A 24,092-nucleotide genomic window follows, 5' to 3' on the forward strand; every position below is an offset into this window, starting at 1 on the left:
CTGGTAACAATAAAATTGACCATCGTAAACGCTAACGTTATTTCGGTTGAAGAGTACTTACCGATGCTGAATTGAAGTTTCAAGTGGCTGACGTTTGCCGAGTAGTACCTCAAGGCCATCTACTTGGTTTGGGTAGTTGTGGACGTCAACTCTAAAGTTAACTACCCTACTGCTCGGATTGTAGAACTTCGTTACGTCTCTGATAGAGCATGCTGTTAATTGGCGTCCACTAACGCTCGTAAGCGTCGATCCTAGCAATTTGTATGTTACAACTCCCAAACGCTTTCTGTTAGGAGAATATACTACCGGTATCCCGTTTCTTGTTGGTGACAATGAATTTGACCATCGTAAGTTTTGCGTGCGCTAACGCTCATTGGATTAAAGAGTACTTACCTCCGCTGAACTGACGTTCTAACTGGCTGACGTTTGCGGTGTAGCACCTCAATGTCAGTGACTTGGTTCGGGTAGTTGTGGAAGTCAACCCTCGAGGTTACTACTCTGCTGTTCGGATTGTAGAACTCCATTATGGCTCCGATAGAGTCCCGCGCTCCACCGTCTTACGTACGTCGTGTGGTTCACTCGTCCGTCCGCTCGTAAAACTTGTACCGATTTTTCAAAAAAATTTCTTTGGGGCCGGAGAATGTTACCGAGTTAATAGAAGCATGCAGTAATATATTAACCAATCAAAATCGATTATTTTAAACAGGGATTTAAATTCGTAACTTGCGTTCTTATTTACGTAGAAAGTTCAGAAAAGTTCATTTAACCTATTTTTAAGTAAAGATAAAAAAAGTTTTTTCCGCATTTTTGCAACAATGTAAAGGTAGTCTTCGGCTTATTATTTTTGTAAGGTAGTCTTCGGCTTCTAAACATCAGCTGAGCCAATCCGAACCGACTTCGACGTCAATAAACCGACTTCGACCATATCGCCTATGTTTCTTTTGTTGATTTGTAAGTTTACTGATGTTTCTACGCTATTTATTATACGTCGTTATGAATTGAAAATCTCGGACTACAGTCTCTTTATTTTGTTTATATTGTTTATTGCCAGTTTTACTTTCTACAGCAACAGAAGTCTGTATCTAGTTACTGTTCTTCTTTATCAATATATTTTTTTATTTGTACCTTTTCTGCCATTCAGAAACAATACACTCTCGTGCAGCCATACATTGTTGATAAAGATTGTTAGAACAATTTTTTTCTCCAAAAAATAATGAAACAAGATAGTTTCAGTGATCACCAGGTGTTGTTAACCAGTAGGAACTTACTGCTTTTCAGAGCACTCGTTGCGAGCCTCACATTTTCCCACGCTGTTTTATTCAGCCGTGAATTTACATTCACGAAAAGTTGCGGCTTTTTTGCCGTACTGGCCGTATCGCTTGTATTAGATACTTTCACCTCATTAACAGCCAATCGTCGCTATTTCAACTTAGTTTTTGGAAAACGATTAAGCCTCAAAGTGGATAGCGTTGCACTTATGCAATTCTCTTTTCAGAACTATTCTGAACTGAATGTTTGTCAACCATAATTTACCGACTGCAAATATTGCTTGCCTCTGACCTTTAATCCTTTCGCAAATATTGTCCAAATATTTTCAATTCTTCAGTTCATACTTTAGCCTTGATTATTTTTGACCATTCTTTTCTTTCTGCGAAAGTTTTCAAACTCTTAATTTGACTGTTATACTATTGAAATTTCAATGAAAATGAGATATAGCGCATGCATCAAAATTGTCCCAACTCTATCAATCATTGGTAAGGGTCCTAAAATTTTCGATTGTTATTCAAAACAAGAACATCAGATTATAACCAGTAAGTTAATGATACTTGAAGCAAAAAAATATTTTGCATAAAAATAATATTTATAGATACAGCATAAATAGGCACTAAGAGCATCAGCGTATAATAAAGTCTTTAAGTAGGTTTAAAATTTACAAAAAATTAAAATTCACAGCAGGACGTTTTTCCGTATTCTTCTGCTCTGGATAACATCTGGAATATAACAGAATGATTGAGAAAAATTATGTTTTAGCTTTTGTAGTTGAAGTTTTTTGGCGGTAGGTTACTACACTCTGATTCGAAAAAATGATTCTAATGTAATGACGTTTTTGAACGCCGTCGTTTCCAAATCTATCGTTTTGATTTGCAACTGATAAAAAGGTTTTTTGCTCTACTGATTTGAATGAATTTTGAAAGTAATTTTGAATTTTGAATTCATCTTTTCAGTAGCTGATAGTCTTTTGCTTTTCATTTTTTAAAATACAGGTGAAGTGACATATAAATAAACCCAGGACCTGTTCTAACATACAATGAGTCTATCAGAATAACTAAGAGAAGAGAGTCGGATTGAAAATTGATCATCTAAATGTACAAAGCATTCTAAGCAAGAAAGAACAACTACGCACGCTAGTACACGATCTGGGATCAAACTGCATTTCTTTGTTTCATAGAAACCTGGCTCTATGAATATGATGATTAAAATGTTTTCAATCCTGACAAAGAAGGACACTGTTGCTTTAGAACTTACCGTTTTCCTTCGGTTAGAATGGAAACCAAAAAAGATGGTGGAGTTATGACACCTGTGTCAAAGATTTTTTTCTCAAAAAGTTTTTGCAATTATTTAAATCTTTTCACGGATAAATTCGAGAGTTCAAGGGTCTCACTGAAATTACCAACCTGGGTGGCTTCTCTATTATTGAATGTTACCTATAATCACAATAACCAAAATAGCAATGCCTTTTGGACCAACTATTCAATAACATGGCTAAGGCAATTACAAAAAACTGAAAGATTATACTTTTGGGGATTGTAACATTAAACATTTAGATAATTTGGAGCGATCTAAGCTCGAAACATTAAAACTTATGGATGTCTTGCATGTCAAGAATAAAACTCTTCCAACTCGTTCAAGCCCGTTAAACAATACCGAAAGCCTTATTGTTTACATCATCACTGACTGCTCACTTATAAACGACATTGAAACTTGTGACAGCATTGTAAATAGTGAACTCTTTGCTGCTTCAAGTATGTTAGGGCTTCATGTAGAAACTAAAATTTGCCAGTTCAAAAAAAATTACGATAAAAAACTATAATGCATTTGATTTTAAACACTGCCTGGAACAAAAAAACAATCAAAAAAAGGTACGTTCAGAGCAACTTGGATTCTATGCTACAAGTTTTCACTCAAGGTTTTACAGCAGCACTGTCACAAAACGCTGCAGTTAAAACCAGATTTATCAGAAACGACAAAAATTTGTACACGTTAGCAGAAAAATGATAAGGTAGAAAATCAAGAAAAATGATTGTCAATCGATATAGATTTTTGGATGATAAAGGCTATGAAAAAATTTTTGATTCAAAAACAAATTCATTATTTCTAATGACAGCGAGTTCAATAGATTTCGTGAAAATCATATTGAAGCAGCAGGAGCTGACCGGAAAAAGTGGATGCTGATAAACGAGATAAGATGCTTTGAAAAAATAAAACCAAGAATTTTTAGTTTGAGAAACGTTGTTGCTGATTATGTAACGCAAACAAAAAAAGGCTAGCCTGTTAAACTATAGTTTTTCTACAATAGGAAAGTTCCAAGGGCGCCAGTGTTTACTAAAGATGTCAAACGCGCAGAATTCTAAACAAAAAACTTTAGATTTCACATTGCATTGCACTGGGAAGAAATAAACCAGCCGGGCCGTCACACATTCCAGCATGGGCTATCATAGATTCAAGTTCTGTAATTGTGTTTCATCTAATTTTTCTTGTGAACTATTGCATCAAAATATCCTACTTTCCCAATGTACTTAAACAAGCAATTGTTGTAACACTGTACAAGGAAGGTGACCCTCAAGAGCCTAATAACTATCGTCCAATCCCTCGCCATTACCCTGTGCCTTTCTAAGATTGTTGAAACCATTTTGAGAAATCAAATTAGTCAGTACTTTCACGACAACAAATTACTAAGTGAATTTCAATATGATTTTAGGAGAAAAAACTCAACAATCGATTCCCTCGTGTTTTACACACAATTCATCAAAAGGAAAACCAACATAAGCAATTTTGTCAGAGTCTTTTTCCGTGTCAAAGGCTTTTGAATCAACCAATTAAGAAAATTTGGATATCAATTTGGACATCTTAGGTTTTGATTGAAGCTCAAAAAATGTAAAAGGACTGCACATAAGACAAAATAACGCTTCATAGAAATATACCACAAGCAACAGTACATGTTGACGATACCGTTAGTTTAACTTTTGATCCCTCTATTGCATTGACAAAAGCCAGGCCAAATAGAACAAAATTTAAACAAACTATTTCAGCATTTGGATGAACGCCAACTGACAGTACATGCCTCAAAAACTGAATTCATGATTTTTGGTATGAGCAAAAGGAAAGACTTAAATGAAATGATAATTACACATCCTACTCCAGTAGACGAGAAACCTGATGGAAAACAATTAGGGGCACATAGAGAACAGTTAAACATTTCAAGGGGAACTTCAACATATCCTACAAAAATGGCCCGAGGAATAAAAACAATCAACGCTATCAATCAAAAATTTATCCGAGAAAAACTTTTGAGACTCGCATTAAACGCACTGATTTTAAGGCATTTGCACTACTCAGCAGTTGTAATGCACGCAATTGAGAAGAATCTATAAGTATCCTTGGGAGAAACAGTTAAACTAGGCATTACGGGCTACATATTTTAGACAAAATTTCAATCTGTTCAAGATATTAAACACAATCGGAGACTACTCCCCGTTTAACTCTTTTTGTGAACTAAAAGTTTACATTTTTTTGTAAAAAAAAGTTACCAGCTGCTTTACTCCGCCAACTGGATGTCCATTGGTCACTTGGAGTCTTCATGGGTTGAACAGGACAAAAAAAATTGTTCTGGAACCTGAAATTTGTTTCTAGCAAAATGCAGAATTCATTTTTGAGATTGGCAATACTAGATTTGAATGAAATTAAATCAAACTACCCAGTGGAATTAAAATCAAACAAGAAAAAAGACTCTACAAACTGCTCAGAAGATTCTTCTGCTCAGTTTTTAAATTGAACCCTTGTTTGTGGAAGGTTAGTTGTTCACATGGCGTGACTTTAATTTTGGTAATATGAACTAGACTTACTTTTGTTGGGTCGACGTATAAAAACATATTAACCTAATGCGTTTTTTTTATTTAATATGCCACAAAAATTGAATTCACTTAGATATTCTGTTGTAATGTTAAAGTAATGAGCAGTTTGTAAATATTCACACAATTGGACTAGCACAGCAGTTGTACACACCTTGACATGGTGCGGAATTATCTGTTTTTTTAAAAAAAAAAATGCGAAAGATAATTATCGGTAATAGATTTTGAATACCGTAAAGGAACCTGACCTATCATAAAGCGCCATAATAGGTTTTTTGGAAACTTACTAAATATACAACGATCATAAAAAATTTTGACTTTGGCTGACAAACAGTCCAGAGGGCCACCTGCAGTCCCAAAGCAACATTTCTGCGCATTGGATTGAAATATCTTTACTTCGCTTTTATGGTGCCGTACTTAGCATTAAACGCCATAAAGATTTTATGGACCGTTTTTTGGTTAAAAATTTTTCATGAAAAAAAGCTGTAATATGAAATGGACATTTTTTTGGTTAATTTTCAAATCAGTTCGAAAGGCCAGTTTTGAGTTCATTAAACGTCAAAAAAACATAAAGTTTACATTTATGGTATCTTACTTAACATAAGACCCCATAAAGCCAGTCCAAGTTAGAGCAAAATTTTAACAAACTATTTCAGCATTTGCATGAACGCCAACTCACAGTACATGCCTCAAAAACTGAATTCATGAATTTTGGTATCAGCAAAAGGAAAGACTTAAATGAAATCATAATTACACATCCTATTCCATTAGACGAGAAACCTGATGGAAAGTAATTAGGGGCACATAGAGAACAGTTAAACATTTCAAGTGGAACTGCAACATATCTTACAAAAATGGCCCGAGGAATAAAAACAATCAACGCTATCAATCAAAAATTTATCCGAGAAAAACTTTTGAGACTCGACTTAAACGCACTGACTTTAAGAATTTGCACTACTCAGCAGTTGTAATTCTCGCAATTGAGCAGAATCTATGAGTATCCTCGGGAAAAAAAGTTAAACTATGCATTACGGGCTACATATTTTAGACAAAAATTTCAATCTGTTCAAGATATTAAACACAATCGGAGCCTACTCCCCGTTTAACTCTTTTTGTGACTTAAAAGTTTACATTTTTTGTAAAAAAAAGTTACCACCTGCTTTACTCCACCAACTGGATGTCCATTGGTCACTTGGAGTCTTCATAGGTTGAACAGGACAAAAAAAAATTGTTCTGGAACCTGAAATTTGTTTCTAGCAAAATGCAGAATTCATTTGTGAGATTGGCAATACTAGATTTGAATGAAATTGAATCAATCTACCCTGTGGAATTAAAATCAAACAACAAAAAAGACTCCACAAACTGCTCAGAAGATTCTTCTGCTCAGTTTTAAAATTGAACCCTTGTTTGTGGAAGATTAGTTGTTCACATGGCGTGACTTTAATTTTGGTAATATGAACTAGACCTACTTTTGTTGTGTTGACGTATAAAAACCTATTAACTTAATGCGTTCTTTTATTTAATATGCCACGAAAATGGAATTCACTTAGATATTCTGTTGTAATGTTAAAGTAATGAGCAGTTTGTAAATATTCACACAATCGGACTAGCACAGCAGTTGTATACTCCTTGACATGGTTCGGAAATATTTGTTTTTTTAAAAATGCGAAAGATAATTATCGGTAATAGATTTTGAATACCGTAAAGGAACCTGACCTATCATAAAGCGCCATAATAGGTTTTTTGGAAACTTACTAAATATACAACGATCATAAAAAATTTTGACTTTGGCTGACAAACAGTCCAGAGGGCCACCTGCAGTCCCAAAGCAACATTTCTGCGCATTGGATTGAAATATCTTTACTTCGCTTTTATGGTGCCGTACTTAGCATTAAACGCCATAAAGATTTTATGGACCGTTTTTTGGTTAAAAATTTTTCATGAAAAAAAGCTGTAATATGAAATGGACATTTTTTTGGTTAATTTTCAAATCAGTTCGAAAGGCCAGTTTTGAGTTCATTAAACGTCAAAAAAACATAAAGTTCACATTTATGGTATCTTACTTAACATAAGACCCCATAAAAATATTCATGGACCGTTTTACGGTTACCAATTTTTTATAAAATATGATATCACACAAAATGTTCATTTTTTTCGGTATTTTTTCAAAGAGAATATATATGTACCATATTTTTCATACTTTTGTAGGCGTAATTGGTCACTGTTCTTTTCAGGGTGTTGTTTCGTGGGTGCCATGTGTTTCAGAAGGGTGAACTGGGAGTCGCTTATTTTCGTTCTCTCTGATCAGAATGGAAACAGTCTTAACAGAAAGTGCTCACAACTTAGGTTGGCTGATCGCTTGTTTTGTTTATGTTAATGCAACGCGCCTTACAATATTTACAATTTGCACCCTCTCACACTCACGTAGCCACGGACGCATATTTTTAAAGACCGCATTGACTGTTTGGAAGAGTAATCAATCACATTAAATTGCCCAGAATAGATAAAACTGATTTTACTCAGAGATTACTTCAATTCTTGGGCACAAATTACAATAATGTAAACACATGAATGAGCTTTCAGACAAATCAGTATGTAAGTACATACAAAAAAGCGTGTTTGTTTGCATATTTAGTCAGGTATGCTTAAAAGACAATTTGTCAAAATAAGAATTCTATGTACACTTATCGAGCGAGCAAAAACTATCGAGCTGTCAACTGCAATCTATGAAGTGTGTTATTGTGCATATTGTGGCTAACATCCTTGTAATATCCGCCATTCTAGACAAAGTCACTTCTTTGACCAATACAGGTCCAAAAGTGTATAACTTTGTCAATAAGTTCTCTTTTAAATTTACAATCGTACAATGTCATATAAAATTTGTATGACGTAGACAATCACTGCATGTTTGTTTAGTTTCAAATGTTTGTAATGTTGTTTAAAAATAAATTCCACCCAAGTTCAGGTGTGCGTTCCTAGACCGTTCCGATCAGTCGGGTCAGACCAATTGGGTAGCATACCTGTAGCGTGGTGCGACCCAAGTTACAGGGTCTGGGAACAACTTGATTCGCACAATGGTCTTGACAATACTATGGTCGCACGATTTCTTGAGTCGCGCTACGGTCTAATCAGAAACCTTTGGGTCGGATAAGAGGACAAAATTTGAGAAAAAGTCTGATCAGAGCAGTCTAGGGTCATGCACCTAAACCCGGACACGCTTATGTGAAATGATTAATTTAAGCATATCACTTGTTTGATTAGAAGAAAATCACATATGCATATTTGGCCTTGTACGGATAACATGGACAAAAATAATATCATGTTGCAGACTTTTGAATCTGAGATCTATAGATTTCAGATTCAAATGTTTCCAACATGATATTCGTTTTTTCCCTGTTATCCGTTCAAGGCCAAATATGCATATGTGATTTTCTACTAATCAAAAAAAATATAAATTTTAAGCACGAAGACGCTTTTTAAATAGGGAACCCAACGTAATAACGCGTCATGTGGCTTCCTAATACAAACTTGCATGTGATTGAATATATATATATACATATATATATATATATATATATATATATATATATATATGTATATATATATATATGTATATATATATATATATATATATGTGTGTGTGTGTGTGTGTGTGTGTGTGTGTGTGTGTGTGTACAAAAATGATCCGATACAGAGCGTTACGGAAAATAGAAGAAGGCAAAGAATTTAATTAGCGGAGCAATGTAACAAATTTTGTACTTAACAAAATAAACTATTTTATACGCCTCTGGCTTGACCGCGTAAACTAGTTCATTTCTGACTCATTGAATCTTGGCTTTTCTCTATTAGCAGTTGTGCTCTAACTTGATCATATTAACGACATATAAGGGTATATATATATATGTATGTATATATATATATATATATATATATATATATATATATAGAGGTATATATATAATGAATGGCTGTGACAAATGTTTAATTTTGATTATAGCTGACAATTTTTTATCACACTTTACTCAAAATTTTTATGGAATAGAATTTTTCTGTTCCCCTGGTTCTGAAACAAAATTCATTGGAACCAAATACTTTTAAGATCATATTGGTCTCTTTGTGAGATTCTTAGTGCTTTCGATTATATTAGTTTCGTGATTTGTTTAGCGAATTCTGTATCCGTCCTGATGTTATTATTCCAAAAAATAAAAATTTTGATGCAAATTGCTATGTTTCAAATTTTCATCAGAAGGCAAATGATTTTGTTGAGCAAATGATACTGACGCTTCCTGTAAATTCAAGATAGTCCAGTGTCTGTTTGGTTTTTAATGATCAAAAAAGCTACCTTACAGACTAACTAGCGCCCCTAAAAAACGGAACTCAAACTAGATTACTTCAAAAATCTACAAAAAGTTTTATTTTTTCAGATTTTGGTGAAAAAATTGTCCAGATGTTCCACCATTTTTATTTTGTGGAAAACGACAGTTTAGGACTGTGGAACCTGGTGACAAAATTTGTCATAAAGATCCAAAATTTAGTATGTGAGCATGTTCTTGGTAAATTAAATTTACCTAATTTCATTTTCCTAACGCGGGGGCTAATTCAACTTTAAATCTTGTTGTATTTGCCGCTCGGATTGGATTACTGAATTTAGGATAAAAAATATTTTTTTTTATTTCAACTATTCAAAATATACATTTATATTTACGTAAATGATAGAAGTTGAAATAAATAGTAGCAACAAAATCTTTAAACTAATAAAAATAAAAAAAAATCCAAATTCTTCCGCTTCCATCTTAGGTGCTAACTGATTTGTTTAATCTGTATGTTTGTTATATATGGAACAGCAGTAACTATGTCGTAGTTTTGAGGGACTTTTCAGAAAAAAACAACTATCATTGAACGTTTTGGCTATTATTCGGGGTTATATTGATATGATGCAATGTTTCACGGTTTCTGTTATATTTAAGAATATTAAAAATAGGGGAACTTTAATAACAATTCATGAAATACTACTATGACAACCTCAAATCAGCACATTGAAGAAACAAAAGAGCCAAATAAACTAATAATTACTGATCACTTTTAGCTCAAAAAGATCTTTCAGAAATCAAGAATTACTGACCACAATTAATACAAAACAATTTTTCAAATTTTATTAATCACTTTTCATACAGAGAGATTTTTCAGATATCAGTAATTACGGATCATCTTTCATGCAGAGGGTCTCACAGAAATTAACCATTAATGATCATTTTCTGTACGCAGGTATTTTGCAGAAATCGATAATTATTGATCAATTTTAAAACAGAAGAATTCTTCAAAATTTATTAAATTTTTGGGAGGCGTATGAAAAACTCTGCTCATTCTGAAGCCATTAACAGCGCTTTTGTAGAGAATAAATGCTATTATCCTTTAAATTGGCGTACATGAGACCCTCATAGCTGTACGTATTAAAGAGGTCAGGGAAATTTAAAGCCAGACTCACAAGTTAAGCTTCAATTAACCCACAAAGGCCTCACCAGAAGGGAACTATTGAGTAATGTTTCAGCCAATATAATTGTTGATTGTTCAGCACTCTGTTTTTGAAAGTCATCACTTAGTCATTTTCTAGCGTCTGTGAAGTCGGAATAGTTGTTATTTAAATAAAGATTGGTTTCTTGCTTATTTGTGAATTCTAAGAGACGTATGGTGAGCAAATTATTTACTGCAAACTGTGGAATATTGCACTTTTTAAGGGCGGAATTTTAGGGAAAAACATTGCCAATTGGCTAATTTGTGGAATCTGGAGACAAAAAACTGAAGGAGTTTCCAAACAATACTTCCGTAACCGTATTTCAAATTATAACCCAGTTTTACATCTTTTAACAGGGTCTAGGAAATAAACCCCCACGGAAAAAAAACCCACCTAACTTTAGATAGGAAATAAACCCCCACGGAAAATAACCCCCACGGAAATAAACCCCCATTTTAAAACTGAATTTCGGTCGTCATAATTTGTTCGGTTGTGATAGTTTCAAATCAAGTCCCACGGGCCGCTGAGGCATGGCCATGGCCCTCGAGGCATGGCCAAACGCGCTAAATGCGCAGCTCTTTAATAGTAAAGTGGGGGTTTATTTCCGTGGGGGTTTATTTCCGTGGGGGTTTACTTCCGTGGGGGTTTATTTCCGTGGGGGTTTATTTCCTATCTAAAACGAAGCGGGGTTTTTTTCCGTGGGGGGTTTCTTTCCGCAACCGCTTTTAAGACACAATTTGTGGAAAACCGGTTGAAATGGACCGAATGTTCTTTCTCAATTTGGTAGGAGCGCTAGTCTGTAATGTATCTTCTAATTTAAAAGTTTCTGTTTTGCATTTTACTGTTGGCTGCACGTAGACTCTAATACACGCTATAAATGCTTAGAGAAAGCTACAAATGACTGTTTCGTTATTCAACTTAGAAAAATTTCTTTGTCTATTTGAATCTTTCACTGGAGGCCATCGATCTACAATATAATCAGTTTGCTGTTTTAAAAGCAAAATTTAATTATCACAATTCTGAATAAACTCATTGTGGCAGCATTGACCCCGATTTGGGTTTAAAATTTTTTCTCATTTCTCATCATTCAGAAGATCCAAAATTTGTTTCTACTTTAATGGTTCTCTGGCAGTGCCGACTGTGGAGTTTGACTTTCACCAACAAACAAAGCAAGAAATTAGTAACATTTATCAAATCAACGCTATTTGAATAAATCCAGAAAACCAGAATTGTCGGCAACATATTCAACTCATTTTGTAACTAAATTCCTGCCTATTAACACTTCTGCTTCTTGTTTTTCAAAAAAAGCTGAAAAAGTTAATATTTTGGATATTTAAAAAAGTTAATAATTTTTGCTGATTTCTAAATCTCCTCCATTTAGAATGAAGCACAAAAGAATAAACACACACCATCGCAATTTGACAGTACCGAATGTTAAAATGTACATTGGAAAAAGCGTAATTATTCCTATTCTTAAAAATTGATTCTTGTCGACTTTTTTGACGTTTCTCTGAAAACTATTTTTATGCATACTTTCTGCTTGTGTTTAAAATTATTATCAATCAGTGTTAATAAGGATATCTCAAAGATCAGTTCTAAATTTGTTTGAGAATTTTTATCGGTTAAATGTTTGGCAACAAGAAGTGCAATCTTTATTCAGCTTTTTTAAATTCTGAATTTCATTCTTTGTGCCGCTGCAGCAACTTAAGATGATCTCTTTCGAAGTATACACTAATAGAATTCGGAGTACAAGGAAGAACCATTTGGTCTTTTTTGCAATGAAAGCTTCAGCAACTTGACAGCTACATTTTTTGTGTTCAGCTCTCTTCAGTTTGAATAGCCCGTGTCTTGTTTTATTCTGACAAACATTCAGAACCAGCATTGCCAACACATACTTGATTGAACATTCGGTATCAGCTCTCGGTCTAACATTGGTGTATTTCTGATTTTCAACTGTGTGGGTTTGTTCAAAATAATTCTCAAGCTTTCAGGTTCCTTCAATCCATAGAATCGTAGCTTAATTTTGTGCATTTTTGTGAGTTCAAAAATGTAATTTTGAGCCACTAATGTACGCCTAGAGGCCAGGATCGCTAAATGAGAAAGGAAGTATAAATATATTAAATTGAGAATTTTAATTTACAGTTGCCCAGTACTGATTTACACTTGGATTTTGATAGCTTCTAATTTTAGTGACTATTTCTGCACTTTCGGGCACATTGCACAAGGAGGAGTGAGGCGACATTTTTGGGGCGGTGAATCATCGACTCATGTCTTCTCAATAGCTACAGCCAACACATACCGCTCTATCAATTGGTTCTCATTTGACGAACATGAATTTGGTTCGTTTTTCGAATCTTTTGTTTGTGGATAAAATAATAGAAGTTATCTGTAATTACAGATAACCAATACAGATAATTAATCCAGGTTGAAGTGCCATCCGGAAGTGACCTCTGATCAGACCATCCCATCCCAGACCAAAGTATCCTCTGATCAGACTAAAGTGCGCTCGAAATACCATGTGCGCTCGAAGTGCGCTCGAAACTGTCTCTGATCAGACTTTTCCAGACGAAATTGACCTCTGATCAGACCGAAATCAGACCATTGTCCTGACGATTGTGCAACCATGGCCCAGAACAAACCCAGACCATCGTCCAGACTATTGTGTGCTCAAAATCACTTCTGATAAGACCATTGTGCTCTCAAAAATCACTCCTGATCAGACTATTGTGAGCTCGAAATCGCCTCTGATCAGACCCAACTGCGCTCCAAATAGTCTGGTCACTGAATGGTTTCTACTATGAACGAATTCCTTTAACATTGTTATAATATATTCTTTTAATAAAAATTGATGTTTGCATTATTAAACTCATTGAAAGAAAAGATCATTCTAAAAGTATTGCTAAAGAAAAGAAAACCCAACTGCTGAGAAAAAAAATTTATTTTGTATACCATTAGTGCATATTTCGAACTCAATGAATGAATTTGGACAACTTTCCATATAAAACGTCGTGTTCTGTAGTTGACCAAAATCTCAGTATTAGGGACCGGAATTTTCTATCAGCTGGACACCTTTGGTTCTCATAAAAGCCATTAAACACTAGACATGTCAGTAATCAGAATGCTGCTTTTTGTTGCCTCTCGGCAGAGCCAACATTTCTCGGTAAAAAATCAAAAAAAAGTCCGCTCGAAATGGTCTCAGACCCAATTGAGCTCAAAATCTTCTCTGATCAGACTAATGTGCGCTTGAATCCACCTCTGGATAGACCATTCCCATCCTAAGTGACCTCTGATCATACCATCCCCAGACCGAAGTGACCTCTGATCATACCATCCCCAGACCGAAGTGACCTCTGACCATACCATCCCCAGACCGAAGTGCCCTCTGATCATTCTATTGTGCGCTCGAACCAAATCTTAGACCCTGTAATTTCGGTCTGGGAGCACAACGTGTGCGTTGGACTCGGTATGATAAGAGGTCACTTCCGGATGGCACCTCAACCTGGGTAATGAATAAGTGTGTCCTAAGTTTAAAACTTAAGTTTCTCTGTTTCCTCAATATGGCTTGCATTCAAACCAAACAAAGATTATTTGAAATTGCGACTTAATGGTTACCTGACGTTAACTGTCGTATTGGATATGTATATTGATTTACCAAATTGGGGTAAACAAGAGGGAAAATACACGTGGGTGTATAATTTGCTGGGTCAAAAGGCAGGGGTCCAATATATAGGAGTTAAAGAAAACAGAACCCACTTTATCGTTACGTGCTCATCGCTTTTTTAAGAGGAACTACAAATATTTAAATCGTCAACGTTACCCAGGTTGAGGTCGCGCTCGAAATCGCCTCTGATCAGACCGTCCCAGACAAGTGGGACCTCTGATCAGACCGTCCCAGACCGAAGTGACCTCTGATCAGACGAGTATGCGCTAGAAGATCATTGTGCGCTCAAAGTGCGCTCAAAACCGCCTCCGATCAGACGAGTTCCAGACCGAAGTGAGCCCTGATCAGACAAGTTCCAGACCATTGTCCAGACGAGTTCCAGACCATTGTCCAGACTAGAGTGCGCTCGAAATATAGTCTCAGACTAAAGTGCGGTCGAAATCACCTCTGATCAGACAAAAGTGCGCTCGAAGTTGCCTCTGTTTAGACTAAAGTGCGTTCGAAATAGTCGATCAGAGAATGATTTTGAACATGAACAAATCTCTCAATATCGTTACAACATATTCATTTCATCTATCTTTTTATCAATCCTATATTCAACTAATAAAAAGCCAATCCTGAAAGTATTGCTAATAAAAATAAATGATGATCAAAAATTTATCAAAAAAATTACTGAGTATGCCATATATTTATGCTTTTAACTGAATAAATGAACTTAGACAGCTTTGAATAAAAACGTCGTGATCTACTTTGATTCAAAATCTTTTTTTGAGGGGACCGGCAGTTTTTATCAGCTGGACCCTTTGGTTCTGATCAAACCCATCAGATTTTTAGATGAAGTTCTGATCAGAATGCTGTTTTATTGTTGACTCTTACCAGAGACAACAAAAGTCAGTATGAAAACAAAAAAAACTTGAAAAAAAAATTCGCTCAAATTGGTCTCTGGTCAGACTCGTGTGCGCTCGAATCGGCCTCTGATCAGACTAGTGTGCGCTTGAAACTGCCTCTGATCCGACCGTCCCAGAACAAAGTGGCCTCTGATCAGGCAAGTTCCAGACCATTGTCCAGACAAAAATGCGCTCGAAGCCTTTTCCAGACCATGTAATTCGAGCGCACCGGGAACATGTGTGCGCTCGAAACTCGTCTTATCAGGGGTCACTTCGGTCTGGCCACCTCGACCTGGGTAAAATTTCAGTTGTTTTCCTATCTAATATATTGTCCACTGTCTTTCTGAATTTTGAAAATTATCTCTTTCGTCCGTTTGTCTCTTGTCTAGTGAAAACATAGAAAGTAGTCCTCCAGTTTTTCATTTAATTCTTTGCTGAATATTGAAACCCTGGATTGAAAATTTAGACCGGTGTTTTGTAGTCCCCTGAGATTGAGTAAGAAATTGCGAAAAAAAACATTGACTATTGTCACAAACAAGTGCTGGTCACGTTATGATTTTTTGTTCCCATAAAGTGCTACACAATCACTATTGAATCTGATAACAAAACATTTATCAAATTTAAGGCAGAATAAAATTCAAGTTACCTGAGAAAAAGATTTTCTTCTTTTCATCTGTCAGGTCTGTGCATTAAGCTTCAAAGCAATTGAATGCTCCAAGCTCTTAAATTCAGGACTGAAAATTGGCTGATTTTATATACTGTTTTTGATTTTTTTCTCATGGGCGTAATCTTGTTGCCATTAAAAGGCAAATTTTCACAATAATATATCCTTTTCACAACTGTCTTTCTTTTTCAATTTCTTTTTCTTCTGTCCACCTCATTGTCTACAAAAACCCATCAGACACAAATTCATATTGAACAAAATTGAAGACTCACGTGTAAGAATTCTAAGCCTTGTCTAAATCACGAATTGAAGCCCTTGATTTCCCAAGAACACTTTTTGTTAAACAAATGGGGAAAAAATCCTGACAGTGAGACGTACAAAAAATGCACCCATATTTTCAAAAAGCTACCAACAAGCAAAAACAATGGAAATTCATTAAACAGAAGATCAGTCCGAGTTAAAAAAGTGTCAAGGTTGACGCAATCAGATTAGATAGAAGCGACATTTTAAGGGATCCAACGAATATCATTAAATCTCTAAAATGATCAATCGCTGAACTAGGGGGTTTTCAAAGGTCTATACATTGCTTGTAAATACCCTGATAAACTTCACATACCTGAGGGCACATTCAGAGCGGTGACTTAAAAAAACCTTTACAGTCATTGACTCCCTAGACGATAACAAAGCAGGAGATCCGGGTGAACTAACAGTTTCTATCATAAAGTCATGCATAATGGCTAGAGGCGTACATCTACAGTACGCTTTAATTAAAAGCATTAAGCAAAAATTTATCCCTACTCAAATAAAAACCAGCTTATGTAAAACCAATTTTCAAAAATAATGATAAATTGCATGGTACAACCAATTCTCCTATTTCTGTAACTCCGAGTTTCAAAAAAAATGAGCGCCTCTTACTGAGACACAAATGACAGATTTCATTGATAAGGTATAAAGATGTGCTTTCTACGCAAAACGTTTGAGAGAACCAGAGATCTAGTAAAAAAGACAAAAATCCGTGCAACTGAGTTCATAATAGCCAGAATGTTGCTACATAAAGGATTTAAAACACTATATTGTTTTTGTTGCAATTATATTTAGCCAATTGGCTATAATTTTATTGTAGCAGTTTAAGAAAGAGTCCCAAATAATGAGACATGGTTGTCGAGTTGAGTAATGTCTGGTCCTTGAAAATGTTTTATACTGGTCTATTAAAAATAACGAACAAAACATTGGCCATTGAGGAAATTTTATATATCTCTCTATATTAAATCATTGCTTATTTGGACTTCTCGAAGAGTTAAGCGCTCTCCGTATACCACCTGTCCTAGTATTTGGGGATCAAATTTTTTCGAAAAAAAGTATCAACTCGAAAATCAACAGTCTTTTATCAACATGCTTTTTATTTATGCATTCAAACAGGTCTTTTGGACTAGATGGACTATAAAAAAGCAGTAGGTCCTGGTTAATTAGCAGTTCTTTTCATAAAGTCATGCGAAATGGATATAGGCGTAAATCTACAGTCCGCTTTAATTGAATGTATTCAGCAAACAATTTTCCGAACTCAGATAAAGGTAGACTATGTATTACCAATTTTCAAAAACGGTGATAAATTGCATAGTACAAACAATCATCCAATTTCTGTAACTCCGAATTTCGAAAAAAAAACTTGTGCGCCTCCTTCTGACTCGGATGACGGATTTCAGTGATAAACACAAAATTAATAATAAACCAGGCTAACCTTGAAAACAAAAAAGCTGAGTTCATTTCGTTCTCACAAAAAATTCCGATTTAGGACTGTTTTCTTTAATAAGGAAATTCTCACGACAAAAAAATGCTGCAGATACCTTTGTATTCATATCGATAGGAACTTGAATTTTGAAAAGCAGTTGGATAAAACTTTAAGAAAAGATGGCTCATGCTACTCGATCAATGTACTCACAAAAAACATTGATTGTCCCTGAAGACACGCATTCATCTTTTGAAAACCCTTGGGTTTTCACATTTATCTTTTTCAGCAATTGGTTTTCAAAATTTATCTGAAAAAAACTGAAATGCATTACTGGACAGATGAACTGGGTTATAAAGATGTTCTTTCTACGAAAAAGGTCTGACAGAGCAACAGATCTACTAATACAGACAAAAATCCGTCCAACTGAGCTCAAAATAATCAGAATGTCGCTACTCAAATTTACTTTTAAATCATTTGAAATATTAGATTGTTTTTGTTGCAAGTATAAATAACTAGCTGGTAATATTTTTTAATTCAGTTGTTTTAAAAAAAGTGTCCCAAATAGTGGGACATGGGTGTCGTGTTGAGTATTGTCTGATCCTTGAAAATTTTTTATATTGGTCTATTAATAGATAACAAACAAAAAAATACCACCTTGATTAAATTTAATATGTCTATTTATACTCAAAACTTTGGACTGATTTTTTTGGACTGCTCAAAAAGTTAAGCGCTCTCCGTATACCACCAGTTCTAGTTTTCGCAGTTAAGTTTTTGTGAGAAAAATTATCTAATTAAAAAAATCAACAGTTTATTATCAACATGCTTCTTATATATGCATTCTAACACGTCTTTTTGTTGTTCATAAATTTTTTAAATGGGGTACCGGGTAACGGATTTTAATTGTCAAACACAAACACGAATAATTTTCTACATCAGTATCAGTATTCCAAATTTATTGTATACAGCGATATGAAAAAGTTGCCAAGACACCTCAAACAAAAATTGCGCATCTTGGTAACAAGTTTGCTACTAGTTAATTGCAAGAAGCCACTCACTTCTTTATCATGCTTCTTTATCAAGATTGTGACGACTTGAGTCATGAACGAACGTTCAAATCTAATGGAAAAAATTGATCAAAAAATTTTTCTCTGGCCGACAGCTCTATCTAAACACTGAAAATGTTTCAGTTTTCAGATAAAAATTTATTCAGTTTTGATTAGGATTTTTGCATGACTAATTTTTTGTCAAAATATATTTACTTTTTATGTTTTCTTTTTCATTTTGTCGGTGCAACGTGTTAATTTGACGGCAGCCACCAATCGTTGTTGTAACTAAATGAGCGATTATGTTTTAAACAGGCGGCTGCTGTGACTATCAACAAGACTTCTATAAGAAGCAGGGCAGAGATAGAGGCCTTTCTCCATTCGAGTACCACGCTAAAATGATGGACTTTTCTTCACAGGGGAAGCAACTTAACTATATCAGTGTAAGTTTCCTCTTCCATCTTCGAACAAAGAGATTAATTTAGTTTAAATAGGTAAAACGCTTAGATGAAAGACTTGATGTCTCCAATTGAAAAAAAAAACATTAATCGTCTCAATGTTTTATCATAAAAGAAAATGCGAAACAGTAGAGAAAGGGGAGAAGAATCAGAGCATTGAATGATCCCTGATAAAAATTGCTTTTAAATTATTTGTTGAGCAATTTTTGTTAGCAAGCAAATTTATGGAATGCTCAGGCCAGGCCTCAATGGTTATCCAGAGAAGCATAAATTACCATATACAAAATACCAATCTGAACAAATGCAAGCAGGCTGGGTAATGTACGTACGCACATAATGTTCCGACCCCGCTCATCCACATTCTTGACTTAATTGGCTACCAAATGATGAACAGATAGAAAACTTTCAAAACAAACATATCGTTAAACAAACAACCAATGAAATAAAAAATTGCCCCACTAGAGGGCCGATGAAAGTTGTTGATAATAGGACTACTAAAAAAGGATAAAAATCACAATGAGAAAAACCAAACAACAAACATAATCTACGACCAGAACTCGATGTCTAAAATAAAAAAAATCATAACAAAAGCAAACTTGCATCCGATAAAAACCTAAACAAAACAATTTAAGCCACACTTCATGAGACCTGTCGCCAAGGCGACTGGTTAACAGGTGGACAAAAAAAGAGCAAATAGATGCGAAGTTCAAAAATATTTTTCCATTTTTAACTCAAGCTGATATCAACTCAAGCCACTAAAATGTTCATTTATATCTACATAGGAAGCAATTGATACATGTCATTTTCCAATGTGTGATTGTGCAAATTTCCAAAGCCAATGGGATCAACGATTATTGTTATAATATAAAGAAACCAAAAATCCCTTGAAATGTAAAAATATATATAAAAATCTAACAATTTATGAAATCGCGGAGTAACAGTAGTAACAAAGTCGAGAAACAAATGTTTGAAGCTAAAACCGTTATAAAGAATAAATTATAGCTCACTGGAAACGGGTTTTGACCTGTGTTTACAGACACTGAGCTACAAATAGACCGAAAAACCATTTAAAAAAGACGAAGAACAAAAACACAAATTTGTTTCCGGAAAGAAAAACTTTCAAAAGTCATAACAGATTTAACATTTCAAAAAAAAAGAAATGGATTAACTAGAAAAACGTACCTCAGGAGGCCGATTTGGCCTGTTAATAACGAGAACAATTCACGACCCCACAAAACAACAAACACATAAAGAAGCCAACACTTCAAACAAAGTTACGACATGACACTGTTCAACGCACTATAATTATAAGATGTTACAAAAACTGTAAATCGTTATTTTTTCCGAATCTAACTTCATCGAGTCTGCCTTATGGAAGAACTACTTAGAAAAAGAAACCCAAGAACTGAACAGTATTGAAATCTTGAAAACTTTTATGAAACTAAATCGTCGAAGCAATCAGTCTTAATGTATAACCCAGCGCGAAAAAATGTTTGAATCAACAAAAGTAATTAGGACTTCTAATGAGCGAGTTAAATGATGACGAAAATGAAAGCAAAAAGGAGACAGACAAAAAAGAAAATCTTTTCTTATATAATTTGGAAATTATTAAAAGAACAGCTATAAACAGAAATCTTTAATTAAGTTGAGTTATGCGGCCTCGAGAAGCATATAAGATCTATTGTTATTGGGTATATGGCGTACATCAACAAAAAAAGATAAAAATAAGCAAAAAAACCCTCAAAGTATTAGGAGAATACTGTATCTCAGCCCAAAAAGCATAAACTATTCAACAAAAACAATTAAAATATCCAGATGCAATTTTTTCCAACGTTGTTCATTGTCCCTACTATGCTTTCGTTTCATTGGACTTGTCAACTGTGTGATAAATTGACAAGGAAACCAAATGAACTCATAAAATATGCAATTGTGCTCAAAAAGAAAAAGAAATTGAAAACGCTCAGTACCAAAATAAAGAAACCATTAGTTGAATATAAAACCGTTACCGACGTTAATTAAAACTCACAGGAAGCCAGTTTTTGCTTGTTTTTACTGACACTACGCCCGAAGTTGAGAGAGATAAGATAAAATAGTAGCAAAAATCATTCACTATTTCATTCAGCAGACATTAGATAACAATTGAATAAAAATGTCCATCTTGGTCTATATTTAGAGATAAAATCAATAAAACTAAAGTTAACCAGCTTAACCTAGTTTAGCAAAATTGACAAAAAATTGTTCAAAATTGACAAAAATTTGGTCAAAAATGTGAATGGCCGCTGAATTACGTCTAATTCAGCTGAATTACATCTAACGACAGCTGAATTACGTCTAATATTCAAAAAAAAATTTAAACCTCGATAACTCCCATAAAAAACGAAAATTGAAAAAATCTTTCTATTTCCATATTCTACGCCGGACGAGCTTTTTAATCAACCCACACACAACTCTCTACGATTATTGTATCGATCGACGAAAATTGTCTGAACAAAAAAAACCATTTTGTTTATATAGTTCCTCCCCCCTCAAAAGAGGTCGGAACAAAAATTTTGGATGTTGCCCCAATTTGTCATTCTTTTTGTCAAGTGGTAACTTAGTCCCATTAATGACTGGTGCCATCTGCTCTACAGCAAAAGAAAACTAATTTTCTTTTGCTCCATTAGTTTTTATCAAACACTTTTTTGACTCTCATACTGTTTTTCTTTCAGTATTTCCGTAATTGTTTTTATTTTTATTGTTTCAAAAATCAATCTGATGACTCAGCAGTTTATTCATGAGCGTGAGGTCATTTTTTCTCTTCGCTGTACGAGGACTTGTTTTGGTAATTGGGTTGTAAGTTTCTTGGGCATGGATGAATTAGCTCATTCGGTAACTCTTTTTAGCATCCACTTTTAGAAAACTAATTGGCGATCTAAATTTTTGTGATTTGAATTTTAGTGTCACTTTTTTCAGGTCTTACCTGTTTTCCAGCGAAACATAATATTTAATGTTAAAAACATCAGTTTGTTTTTAGTCCGAACCTATTGTTGGTTTTATTGCTATCTTCAAAAAGTGCATTTTCAAATCATTTCACATTATTGCTGGCTGATGATTTGCTCTGGGACCTTTTTCTCAAATTTTTAGGGTGATTTTTTTGGAATCTTTCATTCTTTTCGCATTTGTCATATACATTTTTTTTTGTATTTTTGCTTATTAAATTTTAAAAACAAAGTCAGCTGTTTTTAAAATTGATTGGTATGAAATTAATACGAATTCTGATATATTAATACGAGACTTTTTAACTTTCAGGCGATTATTTTTCAAACAGAATGAGTTTCGCAGTTGTCCTTTTTTTGCTGCTTTTTCTTCAATTTTTTTCGCAAAATTTTGTACGATTGCTGAGATCAGTTTTTTCAGCATTTATCAACTTGTTCTGATTAGTTTTCGACACTTTTAACAAAACTCTTTCATGATGATTCTCTGACTTTTCTGCTTTATTTTTATAAATGTAGTGCATTTTGCTTCACTGATTATCAGAGGTTGCTATTACAGTAAACATGTTGATATTCAAGTCATTAATCAATAATTTTTGTGGGTGGAATTGGATATAATTGTAAATTGCTATATTTCTGCTTGAGACATTCTGTTAATTTAATTTGTTTAATAAAAATGTTCTGCCTAGTTCAGATTCTGTCCATGTTTGTGAAAAAAAAATGGTTTACTCCAATTGTATACATATCTGTCCATATTTGAGAAACCATCAAGTGTCCTTGAGAATCCATTACTCTGTATAATTTTGAAAATTTCCAGCATCGAATTCTTTAACTGAGAATGAAGTCGTGAATCAGATGAAAGCCTTCCTTGTTTAAAGTAGTTTTGAATCATGTTGAACATTTAGATAGATTCTGGTTTGCTATGACACTCGTTTTGAAAGATATTCCACAAACTAAATATCACAAGATATAGCAGAAGTTTCCACACGAAAAAAGAGGGGGCATTATTTTAAATGAAAATAATTTTTCTCCTCATGGGAGTAACCCAAATAGCAAGGGGAAAATCGGACACGTTGGGCATACGATTTTCGAGCCCACCGTAAATATTTGGGTCATCTCATGAAAGTGGCTTCCCGACTATAGAAGTTTTAGATCTAGAACGTTATCGACAAACATAACCATTCTGGTGTATTCATGTTCAAAAAATTACAGGTCAGATCAGACGAGGATGCCTGTAGAAATGTCATATCAGCTATTGGTTTTGGATCAGGGCGCTTCAGCTACACACGTGAAGACCACAGAGTGAACAGGGAGACATTTCACACGTTTCCACAAAAATGGGCGGGAGGAGTCCGCATGTACAATCCTTTTGATTTGTTCAACAATTCGACCCATCTGGAACAAGTTGTCGATTTTGATTGGTTTAAAAGGAACTTCATATGCTATGAACAACCTTGGCTGTGCTCAGTTTTTGGACCTATTTATCCAGGGGTTTCCCCGTTACCAACGTGATTTCGCAATTTTTTGCGATAAAAAAACTAAACATATGTTTGTCTAAAAGCGTAGCAAAATTTTGCACTGTTTCCTAACACACCCACCACGCCCCTCATTTTGTGAAGAAAATGTACGTTGAAAACTGCCTGAACAAACTATGTAAATTTCCAAAAATAAATCTTTTAGCTGATAATGTACTGAATGTCAAAAGTAAGCAAATACTACAGTTTTATGAAGCAAAAATTTAATTTTTGGCAAGACATTACGAGCGTTTACCGGTACCGAAAAAAAATCTTTTGCCAAAAAAGAGTAAATTTACTCAAAAATTTGTTTCCGGTAGACGCCTGTAATGGAGTTTAGATCATGTATTAAAAAAAATTGTTTAAGTAACTGCGCCTCTTACACTCGTGATCTTGGCCTTGTGCTATTTTGAGATAAAACGAATCGCCAACTAATCAGATATCCCAGAATCAAATGAACTACCACCATCAAATCTTGACGATAAACTAAATTCACGAATTGCCCTGGACGCTCATCATATTC

At 34.5% G+C, this 24,092-nt stretch overlaps 2 protein-coding genes across 2 annotated transcripts in view; both read left to right on the plus strand.

The window, feature by feature from the left end:
- LOC142342888 (V-type proton ATPase subunit F-like) overlaps positions 1 to 24,092 on the plus strand; it is a 245,543-nt gene that overhangs the window by 116,542 nt on the left and 104,909 nt on the right. The gene's annotated exons all lie outside the window — the stretch shown is intronic.
- Positions 1,629 to 23,689, plus strand: LOC142342301 (uncharacterized). Its single transcript, XM_075393590.1, has 5 exons — positions 1,629 to 1,754; positions 7,364 to 7,475; positions 12,832 to 12,980; positions 18,941 to 19,068; positions 23,268 to 23,689. Exons 1-5 carry the CDS (start codon positions 1,700 to 1,702, stop codon positions 23,565 to 23,567), a joined length of 744 nt encoding a protein of 247 aa, XP_075249705.1. The 5' UTR covers positions 1,629 to 1,699; the 3' UTR covers positions 23,568 to 23,689.

The sequence above is a fragment of the Convolutriloba macropyga genome, chromosome 7 (assembly GCF_964194025.1).
Source record: "Convolutriloba macropyga chromosome 7, txConMacr16.3, whole genome shotgun sequence".
NCBI lineage: Eukaryota > Metazoa > Xenacoelomorpha > Acoela > Convolutidae > Convolutriloba > Convolutriloba macropyga.